Genomic DNA, 21,251 nt, shown 5'->3' on the forward strand with positions numbered 1-21,251 from the left:
TTTAACCTGCTTTGAAGGAACATCACAGTTTGTTTCAGTTATGTGACTAGACAATACACTTTTTATTTTAAAAAATATAGGTTTCCTGCAGTCTAGCCACCAGTTAAGAATTTGGCAAACTAGCCTTAGTTTGAGATTCATAAGATTATGGCTGGATTCAATTCATCTTGGGAAAAGACCAGTACAATCTGACATCAACAAAGAGAAGAAAATACAGTTTTTAATAGCATCTGTATAATTAATATGTAATCCCTGTTTTCTTCACCAGAACAGGATCGTATTGTTCGGCCAAAACCAACAGCACTTGTTTCCATGCAAACATCATTTATGCAAGCTGTAAATTATGGTTTGCTTTTGATGCTTGTATTTTAATACAGTTGCAAAAGGAATGCTAACAGAGTAAGTGCCTTCAGATCAAGATTGTGTTTAGCTTAATATACTTTATCAAGAATAAAAACAAAAATGTATTGCTTTGACAGTCGTGGAAGTGCGAGGTCTTGGTCTTTCAGTGGTATTATAGAAGAAACAAATTCACCCCATGAAATACCTCTGGTATAGAAACAAAGAACCCGGAACTATGGTTAATGGAAGTCCCATACCCTTAATTCTTTACCAGATATGTACTTGGTTTTGTAAATGCTTTGTCATTAATAAACAACAGCACATGCCTTTCCTATGGAAGTGCTGGGAGGATGAGTCATTGTTTGGTGCCTGATTCAGGAAGGTAGAGTGCTGTGTAAGTGCTGAGCATTATTCAGCTCCTTCACATCCTTCACAGGAAAGAAAGCTATCAAAGTGTATTATGCCATGCGCATATGGCCAAAAATGAGAATGGCTTGGTCAATTTTTTGCACTTGATATCATTTATTCCTCTCCTCCACAGAGAGATAAAATGAATTTTACTTAACTGCAACTGGAATAATATAGGCCTTCAGCTGTGTGTTTTTAGTCATTAACCAGACATAAATGGGACATGAACAAATAGATCGTTTATTCTGAAATATTCAGCCCGTAGCATACAAAAACATTAGCAGTACCAATCTAAACAACAGTGTGGAGAATACTCAAAAAGTCCTTGTCAGAATCCCAATTTTAAATGGTACTTTGCCCTTGTGTATATAATGAATTGTAAACTGCAGCAACACAACTAATAAAGAATATGCTGAAAAAGGTAACTCAGAATATACTTCTAAAGTGTCTAATGTGCTAAATCTATTCAAAGGTATCCTGTTATTGAAGAAGTAAAAAAAACATGAATAATTCATATGCTGGCTAAAAGCTGTTCCATCGAGATTTTTTACTTCATTTCCCTCTCCTTGACAAAAAGGCTAAATTATTCTCTTTTGTGTTAAAACAACAAGCAGCCCCCCCAAAACCATTTATTCAGCTATGCTATGAAACAAGTTTTCCAAAAAAGACAGCATACAACACAATTCCTGGATCTGAACATTTCATCTCTGTTCAGGAAGAGCATGCATTTATTTAAAAATTATCGATGTGCCTAATATATATTCAGATTCTATATCTTAAGGGAGGGAAAATAAAATAATTCCAGAAACACTAATAACTCTGGTGCACTTGTGAGCGTCTGCAAGGGCAGTACCGATACTGTTATTACCCTAAGCTCTCAAAAGACAAATAGAAATATAATCACAAAATGATGCATGCATCAAACCAAACATTAATAAGAGCAATAATAAAATGACAGTCTCTCCTGGCTATATCAAACACACTGCACAATAAATTACCTAAAATGCCACAGCAAAACAGTCTGAGAAAAGTCCAAGCACCCAACTCACCAAATGAATGAATGCAAGTATCAATAAGGTCATCTAGGCTGGCTCCCTTGGCTAAGTGCCCCAGAGACATCGTTATTCCGAACTCAGCAGTCTGGGCAAGATCTGAACGGAAGCAATGTTGACAGAACTGCTTCAGCTCAACAGCTGCCTTCTGATCAGAGCTGCATCCCTGTGAAGCTTTCCTAAAGAGGAAAAAAACCCCAGAAACATATGAGAACACCGACACTTGTGAGAAATTTCTCAAGAGCTTCTACAGCAAGTTGGGAAAGGAGAGACTCCTATGAATTGGGTTACTCAAACATTCCCCCTCCCACTTGGAAAATCCATCAAATAAGGTTCCCCCACTTTTGTAAAAGACTCTTCCCTGCATTTGTCATGTGCCTCTATAGCACAAAGAGTTCTTCATTATCATTATTTTTATCCATTACTGTCATTCTAAGTGGAATATGATACAGAAGATTTCACAAGCAAACCAATCACACAAACTTTTTTCACACTAAACATGGAGGTGTACTGAACACCTGTGGGGATGGAGGAAGACAGCAGTGGGCAGGCCCTGCCCAAAATCTACACATGGTCATTGGATGTCTGTATGACCTGGATGGCCCAGGCTAGCCTGATCTCATCAGATCTCAGAAGCTAAGCAGGGTCAGCCCTGGTTAGTATTTGGATGGGAGACCACCAAGGAATACCAGGGTTGCTGTGCAGAGGAAGGCACTGGCAAACCACCTCTCTGTTAGTCTCTTGCCATGAAAACCTTAAAAAGGGGTCGCCATAAGTCGCCTGCGACTTGATGGCACTTTACACACACACACATACACATAGATCCATACAGGTGTTAACATGTAGAGCTTTTCGTTCAAGACTAGGAACTCTAAAAAAGCAGGGTTACCAACTAGCTGTATGTGTGCAGAAGAGCCATTACAGAACTTCCACTAAACATGTACAGGTCAAGGGTGAAGGCTTCTTGTCCACTCCCACTCTCCTCCCCGTGCAAGAGAAACATGCTCCACAGTGCCTTCACAATAGACAAAGAGAAATGCAACTGCGATGAAGGTATAAGATCACTATCTATAACCTTGATAGTGGTTTAAAATGTTTAGGGAGGCATACATTTGGAAAAGAGAACACAACAGAAGCGAGAGTGTGTCTAACTTATCAAAATCTCCCAAAAATGTATTTTTCTTCATTTGTTTTAACATTTTAAAAATGGTGGTATATAAAAATGCTATTCTAATTCCATCCCTTTGCCATATTCTGCATTGCCAGGAACTCAGGGTGAGGCTATGCAGAAAGTCAAGCTCAAAATTCTCAGTGGTTCTCATGTTCTGTGGGATTGTGCAAACATACTAACTAGCAGACGTTTAGGGGAATTATAATCCTCCATCCCGAAAATACTGAGCTCACTAAGGAAAACATTAGTTCCCACTAAATCTGTGTCTTCCAAGTGATTGGCTGCAATACAGGCCTATGGAAAGAAGTAAAGCCCAATATTTGTGGACACCAGAGGCAAGATCTGTTCTTGACCAGCATTCAAAAGTAAACATGGTTGTTCCCTTCAGAACTTTTACATCTACAAGACCATCCCATATTTTGAATAGTGTTCTGTTTGTTTTGAACTTCTTGTATAATTAAAGTACAATCTAGACAGTGTGCTTGATCAATAAAGTAGCAAAGTTTTATTTGGTTCTTGTAGGTTATCCAGGCTGTGTGACCGTGGTCTTGGTATTTTCTTTCCTGACGTTTCGCCAGCAGCTGTGGCAGGCATCTTCAGAGGAGTAACACTGAAGGACAGTGTCTCTCAGTGTCAAGTGTGTAGGAAGAGTAATATATAGTCAGAAAGGGATTGGGTTGAGCTGAATCATTGTCCTGCAAAAAGTATCAAAGGTAATGTGCTAATCATTGTCCTGTATCAAGATAATGTGCTAATGAGGGTGTGGTATGTTAATATGGAGCCATTGTATCCTGAAGTGATCTGTTAATGTGTGAAATCCAAAGCTAATCTGCATGGCTATTGTGGACTGTAGTCTTTGTTAGTCTGGAGGTTTTCAGGACAGGAAGCCAAGCCTTATTCATTCTTAAACTCTCTTCTTTTCTGTTAAAGTTGTGCTGATGTTTATGAATTTCAATGGCTTCTCTGTGCTTCAATGGCTTCTCTTTCAGTGTCTTGGTGACTTACAGGACAATGATTAGCACATTACCTTTGATACTTTTTGCAGGACAATCATTCAGCTCAACCCCCCCCTTTCTGACTATATACCGTACATACTCGGGTATAAGCCGACCCGAGTATAAGCCGACCCCCCCAAATTTGAGGCCAGAAAAGGGAATTTCTTATTGATCCGCGTATAAGCCGAGGGTCAATAAGAAATTCCCTTTACCGGCAATGCTGCGCTCTAAAATGGCGGCCGCCATTTTAGAGCGCAGGGCCCCTGCCCCAGGTCGCCCTCTCGCCGGCCTCCCAGGCCCTCCCGCCCCACCCCAACCCACCCAAACCCCACTGCCATCCAAGGGGGGGAGGGGGAAGAGCCCCTGAACCCCCTACTCACCTGGAGAGGCGGCGAATCGGCGGCGGTGGCGGCGGAGCGGCCTTCCTGGGCCGGCAGGAGGCCCCTCCCGGCCGGAGGAAGGCGCCCAGGCGCCTGGTCAGCGGCGGCGCGGCCAGCGGGGGCCTTCTGCCGGCCCAGGAAGGCCCCTGCCGGCCGGAGGAAGGCGCCTGGGCCTGGCGGCGGCGGTGATCACAGTAAGCTCCCCCCTCCCTCCTCCCCCCTCTACCGTATTGACTCACGTATAAGCCGAGTTTGGCTTTTTCAGCCCTCTTTTTGGGCTGAAAACTCGGCTTATACGCGAGTATATACGGTATTACTCTTCCTACACACTTGACACTGAGAGACCGCCATTTTAAAGCGCAGGGGCCCTGCCCCAGGTCGCCCTCCCGCCGGCCTCCCGGGCCCTCCCGACCCACCCCAACCACCCCGACCCCAGTGCCATCCAAGGGGGGATGTTACTCCTCTGAAGATGCCTGCCACAGCTGCTGGCGAAACGTCAGGAAAGAAAATACCAAGACCACGGTCACACAGCCTGGATAACCTACAAGAACCAATGAACTCTGACCGTGAAAGCCTTCGCCAAAGTTTTATTTATTCAGAAGTTCCATACACTGTCTTCCAATCAAATATGTCCAAGATGGCTTACAAGACATTAAAACAATATAGATATAAAATACAAGGCAATCTGAATTATGACCTTTAAAGCCCTTGATGACCTAGGACTCAACATATCTGAGGGACTACCTCTCCTAGTATGGACCCATACACACATTAAGATATACCCCATTATCTTTACTGTTGGTTCCCTCTCATCAAGAAGTATGTTACAATTTGGTGAGAGGATCAGCATTTCCAGTAGTACCTCCATCATTGTGGAATGGATTGCTAGAAGAAATGAGGTAACTTCCAACTTTATTGCTTTTAAAGAAGCCTGAAATTGCGAGTGGAATTGCGAGCTGGATATTAGGGAAAAATATTTTACAATAAGAGTTGTTCAGCTACCCAGGGAAATGGTGAGCTCCCCCTCACTGGCAGTCTTTAGGCAGAGACTGGACAAACACTTGTCAGGTATGCTCTAGGCTGACCCTTCATGAGCAGTGGGTTGGACTAAATGGTCTGCATGGTCCCTTCCAACTCTATAATTCTATGAAAAATTTGGCTTTTAAAACTGGCTTTAGGTAATTCTGTCTTAGTAGAGTGATAACAGGAAGGAGAAAGTAAGAATTAAATTAATTGTACTGGGTTTTAACTGATAATTGGCTGTATTATTGTGATCCACTATGAGTTTCAGAAGTGTGGGATATGATTTTTCCAAAAACAAAATAAATAGCTATAGAACAGTGTGTTTTCTTCCGAACTTGTCAGGTTGGTGATTACTATTCATCCCTAGCAGTGTTAATTATTAATTTTACAACTGTTTCTAAAGCCCTTTTTTCTTTTAGTTGCATTGTCTAAAAACAATTATTTAGATACAGATCTCTCCAGAATCTTCTGTTCCAAAGACTGAGACAAACAATTCATCCAATTTCCCTGTAGTTTGCCAGCCTTCTTCAACCCTACTTTCATACCTGTGATATTAAGGGTTGGTACTTGTATGGGAGACCACCAAGGAATACTTTGCAAGGAAGGCAATGGCCAACCACCTCTGCTTAATCACTTGCTTTGAAAACCATATGGGGTCACCATACGTCATCTGCAACTTGACAGCACTTTACACATTCACACATACAATTTGCTCCTATAGTCATCTTATGATATATTTAGAATTGGTGAAGCAGTTTGTCTTATTCTGTTTGGGCAAGACTTTCAAGTCTTACTTAACACTACTATTTGGCCATGGCGGCATTCTTTTGTTCTTGCTTGTGCCATCTTAATATGTTTCACGCAAACTTATATAGTTGTTGCAAATAATCTCCAAGCTTCCACAAGTAATTTTCCCTTGATGGGATTTTCTAGTCTCCTTTTTTGCTTGCCATTTTTGAAAATATTTCCCTTTTAAAATTGCAGGTATGCTGGATTTTGTAAGAAATTATTCATTCCTATATATATGTCAGATTTGATAGCACTGTGGTCACCATTTCCAAAGAATTAAACAATAATGTGCATTAGATACTGGGCCCCTGCTAAGAATTAAACCAACAGATATTTCCATGGCAAACAACTCCAAATCACAACTATCTTACATGTTGTCTCTTTGTGATGACCCAAAATGACATTTTCCAATCAATCTGAGGACAGTTGGAGCCAAACAATACTTTTGTATTCACTAGCCAAGAAGAACGATGGATGAAATTCTAGCTCAGAGCCATCTGGGTTACTGACTGTGCAGTCCTGAGCTGGTCTATTCAATGGAGCTTACTCTCAGGAAAGTGTTCTTAGGATTGCCCTGCCTAACAATGATTTGCCCGGGGGAGGTAGGGGATGTGTGGAGCAAATTTCCTCTATTTCTAGTGGTTGCAAACTTGTACTAAGAAGCAGAAGAGCTGAGCCAAGAAGATGCAGTTTTGAAATCTGGTTTTATTTTTCTTTTGATGTTTGGTAGTCACTTTAAGTTTCCATCATGAAAGAAAGCTGGAATATAATGAAATAAATACACATTTAAGTTCCCTGAAAATGCTAACAAGTAAAACTATAAGAACAACAACTATTATTATTACTATTATTATTATTAGAGAAACACTTTTTGATAGCTTCCATTTCAAATTTATTACAATACTGAGACATTAATTGCAGTTGGCTAGCACTCTAAGTAACTGGACACTGTATACCAAATTGTATCTAACCACAAACTGAAGCATATGAACAAGCTGTTAATGAATACACAGTAGAGACATCAAGCTAGCCACAAGTTTCCTTCACCATACAAGTGCAAAGTTCAGTTCAGGGGGAGGGAGTGGACAGAAACGACCTTCCAAAAAGGGGTGGATGTAGATGGCTAGCTCACTTGAATTACTGTCAGATCAAAATTAAATCTGAAGAAAGGACATTTACCAAGGGTTTAACTAAGGCAATATCTTCAAAGGGATGCAGGGAACGTCTTGCCTCTAAGTCCCTCATCTTGGAAGGACCCCAAAACCCTCTGTTATGCCATAAGGTTCTTGACAGTGCAGAAGTGATGGCCTTAGCAATCGTGGCCTTATCAATTTTGGCTTCTTTCAGCAGCACATTATGCTGGAATGCCATCCTCAGCCATATACACTTATATTATCAGTCCAATAATAAATTGCAGGAAAAAAGTGTTTTGTTAAAGTAGCTGTTATCAAGTCCATACTGATTATTAATAAAATGAGTACAAGTCTTCCAACTTTGCATGTGTGCTGTTGAAGAAGGTGGGAAAGAAAAATGAGGCGGTACCACCAGGAACGTGCAGTCAAGATATGACACAAAAAACATTAATAAATACTGCAAATGCTCTGAATTCCAAAACAAATTATTTCTGACATTTGGTAGTTCTCAGATACCTTCCAACTCAACAGTAACCCTGGTACCTGAGACTAATTAGTTTTCTGGGGAACAGGAGGGGCAATAAAGAGAACAAGTAACTCCACAACGTATCTGAAGCAGACACTGTTGAACCAGAACAACTAACAGATATTCCCACCAAACAGGATAGTTAGTGTTTCTGTACTCTACATGTTCCATGTTCTGCTAATTGCACTAGTGCCTTTGGAAGGGCTTTTGGAGTCTACATATTCACGTGTCTTGTTTGTGTGAGCTACTTCATTGTCTGTGTTTGTGCCTGCTATGTTTGTTTGTTTAAAACATTTTTATCCTGTCTTTCCACTCAATTAGGGCCCTCATGTCCGCACACAGTTAAAACTACACATATACAAAACAGCAATTAAAACTAAAACTGGAAGGGGAATCAGTAAGGGAATGATAAATGAACTTTAAAAAGTCTTCATCCACTGGTGGAAGACAATGATAGAGGGGGACAGATGAATCTCCCTGGGGAGGGTATTCCACAGTTTGGGCGCCACAGCCTTTTTTGGGTTGCCACCAGTCTCACCTCAAATGGCAGGGGCCCCGAAGATGACCAGAGTGGTTGGGCAAGTTCATACGGGAGTTCATGGTCCTTAAGGTATACCAGTCCCATGCCATATAGACCTTTATAGGTCAATACCAGCACCTTCAATTGAGCCCAGAAGTAAACTGTAAGCCAGTTTAGAATGGAACAAGATTGGAGTGATATGGTCCCTGCTATCCACTCCAGTCAACATTGATGCCATAGCATTCTGTAGCAAATGCAGTTTCTTCTAGGGCAGTCTAAAGTAAAGTGCATCAGATAATCTGATCTAGGTTTAAGTAGAGCCTGCCCCAAAATGACAAGATCTTTTTTACCCAGGAAAGGCCACAGTTGTCTCACTAGCCATAAATAGTGGAAGGCACTCTTGGATACCACTGCCACCTTCTTATCTAACAGGAGGCCCAGGGCCAGCATCATCTCCCAAGCTTCGGACGTGAAACCGGCAGGTTGGAGCAAGGGCTTTGTTTGGACATACTGCCTAAGCCTCTAACCATGCCTTGCAGTATGTCCAAGCAAAGCCCTTGCTCCAAATATGCCCTTCAAGACCACAAACAACTCATTTGAACACTGCTGCTGTGGTTTTGGACCCCCACATGACTCAGAATTAAGTTTCAACAGGGACTTCTAGAGTTAGTCTGCTTGACAAGAGTCAGGGAAACCTTGGAAACTAAGTGTAACTAAGCCAATTCACATCACCCTTTGCCCACTCTGTAAATACAAATTGTAATTGCCAGTAGAATTGGGATATGTCCTCCTGACTCTCCAGATGGATGTGTCTTTGGGATCTCTGAAAATGCAATGCCTGAAAATTTTATACCAACTTAGTGGGGACAATTTACATCCAGAAACTGAACCAAGTAATGGATTTATTTTTTTAGGCAGATAGCTTTGATTCCAATATCAAACACACATGAAGTTGCCTTATACTGAATCAGACCCTTGGTCCATCAAAGTTAGTATTGTCTACTCAGACTGGCAGCAGCTCTCCAGGGTCTCAGGCAGGGGTCTTTCACATCACCTACCTGCCTAGTCCCTTTAACTGGAGATGCCGGGGATTGAACCTGGGACCTTCTGCTAACCAAGCAGATGCTCTGCCACTGAGCTACAGCCTCCCAAAGAAGCTGATTAAAGAATCTGATACAATGGGGGAGGCACACACCTAGATACTATGCAAACTTCAAACATTTAAAATGAATGAGCAGAATAATATATTAGATATGTGTGCTCTACTTGTCATCCACATTTAACAAGTGAAAACAAAAAGTGATCAGCAGTGCAATCCTATGCAGGACTACTCTAAATCCTCCTCAAGAGCAGTCAGTGGGGCTTACTCCTATGAAGTAGTTTTTACCAACTCAACAGCCCTACTATGAAGTATACTTTATTCATTGAGAAATTTTCCCTGCTGCCTGGTCCTGACTTGGATGGCCTAGCGAAGCCTGATCTCATCCGATCTCAAAAGCTAAGCAAGGTTGCCCCTGGTTTAGTATTTGGAGAGGAGACCCCTGAGGAATACCGGAGTCGTTATGCAGAGAAAGGCAATAGCAACCCACCTCTGTTATGCCATTTATGCATGGGAGGTTTTGCCTTGGATTTGCCACTCTTTAGATGCACTTTCTCAAAACTCAACCATAAGCCCCCATGCAGAGTTTTGAGAATTTGGATGGGGGAAATGTGCATGTATAGAGTGGCAAATCCAATGCAAAACCTTCCATGAATAAATGGCTGTGTGTATGGGAGGTTTCCCCTTGATTTGCTGCTCTCTAGATGCAAACTTTCCCCATCCAAATTCTCAGAACTCAAAAATAAGTCCCCGTGTAGAATTTTGAGGATTCAGATGGAGGAAAATGTGCATCTAGATAGAGAGCAGCAAATCCAAGGCAAAACCTCCCGCGCATAAATGGCCTTAAGTCTCTTGCTTTGAAAACTCTCCTGGGTTGCCACAAGTCACTTGACAGCAACTTTACGCACACACATATGCTGCCTTCCGCAGAGAACCTGTTCAAGGCCACTAAAAAGGGGGGGGGAGCATCAAAAGTAACAGCTATTAAAAAAAAAAAGCTCTTAAACGTTCCCAAGTTCTAAGCAGTGGTAACTCGACCCAAGATCAGGGAGCTCTTCCGTTTCAAAGTTATTAAACTAATTTTTTTTTTAATACACTATCACTTACGGGCAACCGCCTCCACCCCGCGGGCATCTAACACGGCTACGAAGCAAAGAGGAGCCCCAGTGCCCTCCACTCCCCATGTCCTCGGAGGGGACTTTGGCAGTTTATGCCCGGGAGGGTTCGCCTTGGGTTTGCCGCTCTCTAGATGCCCATTTCCCCCAACCGAATTCTCAAAACTCTGCATGGGGGCTGATGGTGGAGTTCTGCGATTTTGGATGGGGAAAATGGGCGTCCAGAGAGCGGCAAATCCCAGGCGAACCCTCCCGTGCCTCAATGGCCATTATTCTTTGCACCCCTGTTTCTCTCGCCCAGGCAAAGTCCGAAGTTTCTCCGCATCTTCTCCGCGTGTCCTAGGAGGGAGAAGCGAGGGAGGGAAGACTCGCGCTGACCGCCGAGGGAAGAAAGGGAAGGGGAGCGGCGCCCCGGCAGGCACTTACTGGCTCGGGCTCCCGGCCTCTAGGGCGTCCATGCCGGCGCCGACCTCGGCCCCGCGGCGACTGCGTTAGCGCCCCGCACAGAGCCCGCCGCCGCTGCCGCCGCTCCCCGTGGGCGCCCTCTAGTGGAGCTCGCGACGCCGCAGCCTCGCTCGGAGCCTCCCGCTTTGCGCGCGCCCCAGGGGAGGGCCGAGGGGCGGGCCTAGCGGGAGCGCGAGCACGCCGCGAGGAGGAGGGAAGTGGCAGGCGGCCGCGGGGAAAAGGCTGCAGGGTCTGCCGCCTGCCAGGGGCGCAGCCTTTTGCGCCGTCCTTCAGAAGCCGGTGCCGTCGGTTTTTAGGGGACTCGCTTCATCGTGCTCCAGATTAGAGAGCATTGGGGAGGGTGCTCAAGGCAAAAGCCGCCCTGGTGTTACTGAAAGGGTTAAACGGTTCACATTGATCAGAATAAAATCTGTGACGTAGGACTCTGACGCTTTGAGCGGTTCTTGAAAATGTTTGTTTGTATTGTCCTCTTTTTTCTTTACTGGAAGATGTGTGCATATAGTTCCATTGAAACTGCATTTGAAGTCCCTGTATTGATTGGTTCTCGTAGGTTATCCGGGCTGTGTGGCCATGGTCTTGGTATTCTCTTTCCTGACGTTTCGCCAGCAGCTGTGGCAGGCATCTTCAGAGGAGTCACACTGAAGGACAGTGTCTCAAGACACTGTCTCAAGACACCCTAGACCAGGGGTGGGGAACCTTTTTTCTGCCAAGGGCTATTTGGATATTTATAACATCATTCGCGGGCCATACAAAATTATCAACTTAAAAATTAGCCAACCAATGTTTCTCCGTGGCCTGGGTGGGAAAGGGTTAATACAGTTTCTTGGGCAGTCCTAGCAGCTCCATCGCTAACGACTCTTCTGCAAGGGGGAAAAAAGGTTCCTTTTCTTGGCAAAACAAACTCACATCTGCCTTGAATAGAGGCTATTCCTGCCTGCGGGAGGGGGCGGATCACCAGTCTTAGATCCTTCTGAGCTAGAGATCTGCTAGGACCTACGAAGGGCCAGACCGAATGATTTCGCGGGCCTTAAACGGCCCCCGGGCCTGACGTTCCCCACCCCTGCCCTAGACACTGTCCTTCAGTGTGACTCCTCTGAAGATGCCTGCCACAGCTGCTGGCGAAACATCAGGAAAGAAAATACCAAGACCATGGTCACACAGCCCGGATAACCTACGAGAACCAATGAACTCTGACCGTGAAAGCCTTCGACAATATTCCTGTATTGAGTTTTTGGCTTTACGAAGCCCATTAAAATCCCATCTCAAACAAACAAACAAACAAAAGATTAGAGCCTTAGGTGGGATGTCTCAAACGTCAATGACGCAAAATCTCCCTTTCATGGGTTTTATTATTAGTATAAATAAACAATGGAGCGAAATCTTTCATGGGTTTTATTATTAGTATAAATGAGCAATGGAGCGAAATATCCCCTTTTTGGGGGTTTTATTATTAGTATAAAGGAGCAATAGTGAGGTTTGCCTGGTTGTGCACCTGCAGCAGTTGTGTGTCAACGGCTGTGCTGCATTATAAAATCCGCTTTTAAAATATCAAATTTTGTCCATCCTTCCCCCTCCCACCCCCCGTCCCACAATGATGAAATGGCAACAGTACTAGTGGGAGACATCCCCTAGTGAGAAAACACTTGGAATGTGTGGCCCAGAAGCCTTCTATGCACTGGCACCAGGAGGAGGTGAGGAGAAAAGATTTCCAGCCTCACACCAATATCGACACCTTAATGGTGCAAAGAGCACAGTTGTACATGGTATTGCTGTTTTCCCTTCCTCCACCACAGTGCTGAAGGAAGCAAAAGCTGGCTTTTCCATGCCGTTCAAAATGCTTTTAAAGAAGAGTTCTTATCTGAAGAGACTTCTCTTTCTCCAAATAACTTCAAACACTATTTTTATCACAGGAAAAGGGAACAATAACAATAATGCAACTGTAGCCAACTTTTGTCCATATACATATAACTTTTGTCCATATACATATAACTACCCTCTAGGATGAGAGTCAGCTTTGGAGGTGAGGGAAAGTTCTCTATCAAATGCTTTCTGTCAGGGTTTTTTTTTTAATGTCATTATGTTTTATTAAATATTTTGACTGACAACCTGAATGACAGGGATCTACAGAACTGTCTTTTGGAGAAAGAGAATGGCTCAAATCTGTGCTTTGAGATAACAAAATGATATGGTGTCCTGGCACATGCTGAGTGTTACAAAATAGATGCTTAAGGCAAGGTGCTGAAAATGCAGCAGGGGACCAATGCTGTAACTTCTGCAGTTATAAATATTGATTGTTGCCCTACATAAAGCTACATCTGCTGTAAAAATCACAGTGTATGGGCGGGGAGTTGAGAAACGTTTGAGCCTATTGATGTTAGTTAAGAGATCATAACTCGGAGCTGGAGCTGAGACCACAGCACTATAATTATATGTTGAACTTTAGCTGGTGTCCCTGGATTTTGTGGGATTGTTTTTTCCTTTCAAAACATTCCCAAAGCAGGTTGTGTATTATCAAAACACAACTAATTATTTTACATATTCTTATGTATTTATTTTTATAATTTATTTATTTAGATCCCTCTTTTCTCACCAGTGGTGGCCCAAAGTGACTTGCAACATTGTTCTCCTCACCTCCATTTTATGGTTTGATTCTTCCTTAAGTGGTAGAGAAAGTCAGCATATAAAAGCCAACTCTTCTTCTTCTTCATTACATCCTGATGACCGTCAGCATTTTAATTTTAAAACCACAGAGGCATTTTTCATCCCCACCCACTTAAAATTCCCCACTTTCTGTCTTATTCAGCACCTCTTTCCTGGCTATGCTCAAAGCCTCCATCTTGATTCATGCTGAACAGGAAAGCAATAAGGCTACATTAGGTATTGTAACTTCGATCATGCTTCCAATTTTTTATGCTAAATGAAAAAAAAGTCTTTTTGCTATACTTGAATGTCGAACAGTCGGTTTAAGTTGTTTCGTTGTTACTGTTTTGTCATGCTCTGCTTATCAGATGACGTGTCAGCCTTTGTACAGTGGCTCATCCTATTTCCCTGTCTGCTACAGTTATTTGCTGACAGTTCCCTATTTTTTTTTTAAACAGGCAGAGCTCCAGTTACAAGGAAGAATTTAGGAATACAGAGATATGCCTGCATCTTTTATATGCCACAGTATAAAACACACTTTGGCTGCATAAGTGTTGGGGGTGTAATATACATTGAAGGTTTATCTATGAATCCAAAAATCATGATGAAAAGTTCTAGAAACAATTCAAGAGCTTACTGACTACAGTTAGCAAGGCTGTGCTGTTGTGTTATTTTATGGGTTCAATACATTTAAAAAGACTCTTTTTTGTCATTGATTTCCTATATTGAGGTGATTTTTTTGATGATCACCATTTGTTCCAAGAAAAACAACTGATTAGAGCAGAAGAAGATAGCACTATCCCAAATCAGAAAACAAAGACACAGCTACCTTTCTATCAGGCTATCTTTTGGCACAGCTCTCGTGAACAATAAACGGTGTATTGTTTTAACCTTTTTGTAATGCTTTCAGAGCTAACAGTTGTGAGATGCTGATTAGGAAGTCTTTGAGGATAAAAATAGCTGCATGAAAGACAAGTCCTTAACGTCTCTCCCCCCCAACCCAGCTAAATTTAGTTTCATTCAGTATTTACAAGACCGTTTTTCTGTGCAAGCCGCAACATCAGCAACATGTTGTGACACAGCAAACTTCACAAGAGTTTGCTTCATTTTTGGTTAGAGTTCAGAAATCTTAGAATTCAATGCAACACAATACATAATTTAAAAGAAAATAATTTGTAATACTATGGAAATAATCTGCTGTGTTTCAAAATGGAAATAAAAGTTTCATTTCTTGTCATTATCAAAACACAACTAATTATTTTACATACTGTATTATTATGCATTTATTTTTATGATTTATTTATTTAGATCCCACTTTTCTCACCAGTGGTGGCCCAAAGTGGCTTGCAACATTGTTCTTCTCACCTCCATTTTATGCTCACAACAACCCTTTGAAGTAGGTTAGGCTGAGAAATAGTGACTGGCCCATGGTCACCAAGTGAGCTTTCTTGGCAGAATGGGGATTTGAACCTGGGTCCCTCAAAACCTGTTCCAACACTCTAACCGCTACAGCATGCTGGTAATGCCTCAATGACATTTTCATATATGCGAAGCTTAACGTCAACTGACTGAAGCCGAGTTATGATTTGAATGTGAAACTTACAATTGCTTGAGTGAGCATTAAGCTTCTCACAATGACACATTTCATACATGGTATAACTAGTCCTTCAACAGAACCAGTGTTGTATAGTGATTAGAGTGTTGGACTAGGATCTGGGAGATCCAGGTTCGAATCCCCAGTTTACCATGAAAGCTTGTTGGGTGACCTTAGGCCTCTCAGACTAACCTACCTCACAGGATTGTTGTGAGGATAAAATGAAGCAAAGGAGAATGATATAAGCCGCCAGTGTCCCCACTGGGGAGAAAGGCAACTTCAGTGTTCTTAGAAAGGTGTTACCCTGCTTAAGAATTGTCCTGTTTCTTAGTGTTATATATATATACCATTAGGGCTACAATCTTATGTATACTTGACAAGAAGGAGTGCAAAAGTGCTTTTTAACTCTGCATGAGGAGTTAAAGTGGCCTGGGCTTATTGGCCATGGTGGCTCCTTTCCTGGAACAGTACAGTAAGGAAGCACTCAGATTCTATGACCTTAGAAAAATAATAACAGTAATAAAAGAAATTGCAAAATTGCACTGGCATGGAAAAGGGAAGTTGGGTCAGTCATAACAATACATGTCACAGGCAATTTCCAGTCAGTGACTTCATGCAATATCATTTAATACAGCAATTAGTTAGCAATGACCGCCTTATCTGAAAGAAGAATGGATTTTTTTTCGTAATGTACAAGTATTTAATTCTAATGCTCAGTAAGTAAAGTGCAATAGGAGTGCTGCCTCTATGTGTATAAAGTGCCATCAAGTTGCAGCTGACTTATTGCAAGCCAGCAGGGTTTCAAGACAAGAGACTAGGGTGGTTTGCCATTGCCTTCCTCTGCATAGCGACCCTGGCCATTTATGCATGGGAGGTTTTGCCTTGGATTTGCCACTCTCTAGATGCACATTTCCCCCAAATTCTCAGAACTCTGAATGGGTTCTGAGAATTTGAGTTTTGAGAATTTGGATGAGGGAAATGTGCATCTAGAGAGGGGCAAATCCAAGGCAAAACCTCCCATGCATAAATGCCCCCTGTTATTCTGTGGTTGTCTCCCATCCAAGTACTAACCAGGGCCAACCCTGCTTAGCTTCCTACATCTGATGAGATCAGGCTAGCCTGGGCCATCCAGGTCAGGGCTATCTTTAGGGAAAACAAATAAGAAATAATTATGCACCTATTCTGCAAAAAAAAGTCCTAATTTTCTTGGCTTGATATTCCCTTTTCCATTAAAATTACGTTACATTAAAATTTAAAGAGGTGGAGAGGGAAATCAGCCAGAAGCTCACTTTTAACAGCTGTCTTTGGCTCCAGGTGGCCTAAAGGGGACGTTACTGTTGACTTCCTCTTAGCAGAGGAAAATTACATTGGCAAGAAAAGTAAAGTACTGAAGAGGGATGCCTGAGGTCATGCCCATTGGGAAGAAACTGTCAGGAAAGAAGTCCAGGCAATTGCACAGGCTCAGAAATTTATGAACATTAGTCAAAAATGGTCAGATCTTTCTCATAAGTTTTAAGTTTCTTCAAAAATGCATTTTTTTCAATTAACTGTTATTAGTTATTACTGCCATTGTTATGTTTGTAACCCATGCTTGTGACAAAAAGCTTGAGTAAATTAAATGTGGGGGGGGAGGGGTTGCTGCATGGAAAATTGGATTGAGATGTAGTGACCAAAAGTATTATGCCTCAATGAGGATTTGATCTCAGCAGACCTTCCCAGTAAAAGTCCAGCATGCAGTTAAAGATATAAGGATCCATTCAAGTGAGAGAAATGGGTCTGCTTGCATTCCATTTGTTACAGGTTTGTACAGGAATAAGGAAATCAGAGCTAATGTCAAGATTAGACTGTCAGACAAGAATTGGGGAGACCTGGGTTCAAATCCCCTCTTAGCCATGAGGCTCAATGACTTGGACCACTCATGGGGATGGGGAATCATGAGCTTCTTGTCAGTAGGGTGGGATAAAATCAAATGAATGAAATGTTTGTTTTCTACTACAGCAGTAATGGTGCATGTTGCCAGTTGTTAGGATTTGTTCTTAGTTTGACTTGCACAGCAAAAGAACGCAATCACTAAAAATAGTAGAAAAGCATTGCTGCTAAAACTAGTGGAACAGTTCTGTAGATTTGGAAACAGGTCTTGTGCCAAAAATGGGAAATCAACCTCTGATTCTGCTGCTGGCTTTCAATTATAATTCTGTTCTGAAAGCCATCCCAAATGACCCTAATACTGCTTCTTTAGATCCACTCCAATAAAGATTCTATTCTGAAGGTTCCCATGGATTTTTTTTCATAACCATAGCCTTCACTTTTCTCCATATAGCCTCAGTGGCAGCAAAGACTAAATATAAAAACATAATGATCACAGGACATCTGAATTAAAAAAAAAAACCTCAGTATGTGAACCTGATTCTTTGTACTTCTTCAGATGCTGCCTAGCTCCATATAGGAAAATGATATCCAAGTTCACTGAATTTCTTACTGCTTTGCATTATCACATCTGAAGCTCAGCCAGTACACGATCTCTGCCTGGGACTTGCACAAACTGTAAATAATTGCTTTAATCTCCCTGATGATGGGCTAGCAAATCCCTATTAATTTATGTTAAGAATGCACCACACGGCACTGTAGAATATATTTTAAAATATTCTCTTGCATCATTTTGGGTCTCCTTTCCCACTTTAAGACAGGGATAATAGGAATGAGATTTCATTTAAAAAAAAAAAAACCTTAGATGTATAAAAATCTTTGAAACTGTTGACACAAAGTGTTAAGAACCCAAATGTGCTACTTAGCAAAAAATAACCTAATGCTCTGTCATTGTGCATTTGCACTTGTGATTTTGCCCTTCCTGAACCTTTCTCTGTTTTTAATTATCTGGAAAAAAAACTTTACATGAGTGGGTGTCTGCCTATTTAGGTGAAGTGAATAATAGGTTTAAAAGGTTCAGTGTGTCCTCTTCTGTTTCCTTGTTAGTCAAAAAATTGAATCTGGTTGAATCAGGAAACAAGTTAAACGGCTCGGGATTTAGGCAGGGAGAAGAGGATGGTTTGTATGTTTAGAAGATAGCAATGGTCGTAGAAGACTACCAATGAACAAGCCTAAATTAGTCTTTTTACTTGTCCTAAAAGATACCCTAACAGTTTCATCCTAAGAACACTTTTATTGGAGTAAACCCCATTGCATAGCCCTGAATAGGATAGGAATACTATCCTACTTTAGGAATACTCTCTAAACTGATTTTACTAACATGTTCCATGTACCCTCGCTATTTACTTGCCCAGTCCCATTTCTGGAACCTCTGTCTATATCTCTATTTTACCATGAAATTTAATGCACAAGCATATAAATATACACAGAGAGACACAAATGCCATGTTCACTTTCCAATTCTTTACAACCAGGTAGTAAACATAGTTGAATTTATTTCAAAGGGTGGCCATGTTGGTCTGCAGTAGAACAGCTAGATTCAAGTCCAGGAACACCTTAAAGACCAACAAGATTTTCGGGGTTGTAAGCTTTTGAGAGTCAAAGCTCCTTTCATCAGATATGAGTTGGAATGGAGAACTCAGTCATTACATCCCAGTCAGAAAGTGGGAGGGGTGTTGTAAAGAAGGAACTCAGGATGCAGAGATACAATGCGTATTATAATCAGCTTGATTAGGGCAGAGGGGAAATGCTTGGGAACAGGAAATTAGCATCTGTAGTGAGATAAAAATTGGTTTTATGTGTTGTGGTTTGTTGCAGGCCCTTGTTGCAGAGTCCATGTCCATGTTAGGAAAGCACTGTTGTAGGTAGGGGTGCCAGGTCCCTCTTCGCCACGGGTGGGAGGTTTTTGTGGTGGGGCCTGAGAAGGACATGATTTGGGGAGGGGAGGGACTTCAATGCCATAGAGTTCAATTGCCAAAACAGTCATTTTCTCTAGGTGAACTGATCTCTGTTGGCTCGAGATCAGTTGTAATAGCAGGAGATCTCTGGCTAGTACCTGGAGGTTGGCAACCCTAGTTTCTCCATGATGACAACTGTTCCTCTATCATCTTCTTCAATAATGATGTCTGGATTGTTTCTTGGGCTTATTGCATTTCTTTTGGCGTGGGTGAGGTTGTGTTGAGAGAGATGATGTTTCTGGATCACATCGGTTTGGGCTTGGTGGCAAAAACATTCTATGTAGAGATCTAGTGTGGCATTACAGCCATTGGGGGTTGGTCATGTAGAGTCTTTTCCAGTAGTGTTGAGTGGGTGGCGATTGGTGGTCAATGTGTTGTCTATTAGTAGATGGGAGAGATGGCAGCTTTTAAGCAGTAGATTGTGAATTGCAATGTTGTGAAGATGTTGCCTGTCCATTGCCTATCTGTTAAAAACCACAATACTCAAATACCTGTGAGATAACATTTTAATTCCCTAGGATATTATATTGTTGACCTAAGACAAGCAGTCCTCAAACAGTGAAGCTTCAAGGGGAGATTACAATGCGAGATTGCTGAACTTTAGTTCATTCACAAGTCCCGGCTGAATAGGGACATAGGATTTTTTTTATCTCACTACAGACACTAATTTTCTGCCCCCAAGCATTTGCCTTATGTTCTAATCAAGCTGATTACAATGTGCATTGTATCGCTACATCCTGAGTTCCTTCTTTGCAACATCCCTCCCACCTTCTGACTGGGATATAAGGATTCACAGATCTCCATTCCAACTCATATGTAACAAAGGGAGCTTTGATTCTTGATAACTGAATTTGTTTTCATTCCATGTATTCTATAATAAGAGCAATCAGATCAATTTTGAGATTATACATTCTGTTACGGACACAAGGAGCTGTGTTACATTGGTCCATCAAAGTCAGATTGGCACTGGCACTTTTGCATCACCTACTATCTGATCCTTTTAACTAGATGTAATGGGTATTGTACCCAGGACCTTATGCATGCCAAGCAAATGCTCTGCCACTAGCCATGGCTCCCACTTTTATACAGGTGTTTTTTTTAAACCCACACCTGTTATGATCAGTTTGCTAATATACCCTGTTTCAGAAGTCAGCACAGAGCAAGCTGTCACAAGACTAAATAAATACAACATACAATGCAAGACAGGTTATTACAGAGCGAAAGGACACAGACATAATAGGCAGGTTTTGGGTAACAATATGGGAACACTTGCAGATAAAAGCATTATTGTTTTAAAGTGTGAAATGTTGGAAGATCTGATGTTCTACTAAGGAAATGTGAAGACAAGGACTAATGTTTCCAGGAAGTGTAGACACACAAAATATTATAGAATGTATATGCATATGGAATAAGTATCTTAGCATGTGTGCATACACATGCAAGTTTTTAATTTGCAGGCAAAGGTGTAAAGCCCTCTGAGACCTTCAGTTGCAGCATGAAACAAAAAGGCAGAATTGGTTATGTCACCAGCTACACTTTCTTCCTCTCTCAAATGTAGATAAAAGGCTCCTGTTGCTTCTGCGAGCCCTACATGAACGGACAGCACTGAGAGTCAGGTGCAATAGAAGAGGACATCTTACCGTCCCCATAAACACCTATAGAGGAGTTAGGCAGGGCTGTTTACTCGCCCCTTGCTATTTGCCTATTATATAAATAACATAGTCAATTCCTTGAACACACCGGATTTACATCCACCTAAACTAGTGGACAGGCATATTCATATTCTGCTCTATCTTCTTTCAAGAACCCCAATTGGCCTAAGGAGGGCGCTAGTGAGAGTGGGAAAGTTCTGTGAAAAGGAACGCCTGACTATTAATTATGACAAAACAAAAGTAATGGCTTTTGGCAATCGCCCTAATTATAGGAGGTGAAGCATAAATGGCCATAGGTTGGAACAGGTAACCCAATTCAAATATCTTGGAACAACAATCCAGGCATCTGGCTCCAAGCTGGCCCAAAATACCTATGTTGCCAATTTAGGGGAAAGATCAGCCCGTTCAATAATAAATTTTCTCCGGACCAAAGGGGCACACTATATTCCAGCCGCCCTTAAACT

At 41.9% G+C, this 21,251-nt stretch overlaps 1 protein-coding gene across 1 annotated transcript in view; it reads right to left on the reverse strand.

The window, feature by feature from the left end:
* Positions 1 to 21,251, reverse strand: part of RASGRP1 (RAS guanyl releasing protein 1) — a 66,089-nt gene that overhangs the window by 40,585 nt on the left and 4,253 nt on the right. Inside the window, exons 2-4 of the mRNA XM_056851865.1 lie at positions 8,358 to 8,477; positions 5,177 to 5,304; positions 1,800 to 1,981 (exon numbers count right to left, since the gene is read on the reverse strand). Of these exons, the coding sequence (XP_056707843.1) occupies positions 1,800 to 1,981; positions 5,177 to 5,304; positions 8,358 to 8,477 (430 nt within the window). The remainder of the gene's footprint in view (positions 1 to 1,799; positions 1,982 to 5,176; positions 5,305 to 8,357; positions 8,478 to 21,251) is intronic.

This window comes from Euleptes europaea, chromosome 6 (genome assembly GCF_029931775.1).
Source record: "Euleptes europaea isolate rEulEur1 chromosome 6, rEulEur1.hap1, whole genome shotgun sequence".
Classification (NCBI taxonomy): Eukaryota; Metazoa; Chordata; class Lepidosauria; order Squamata; family Sphaerodactylidae; genus Euleptes; species Euleptes europaea.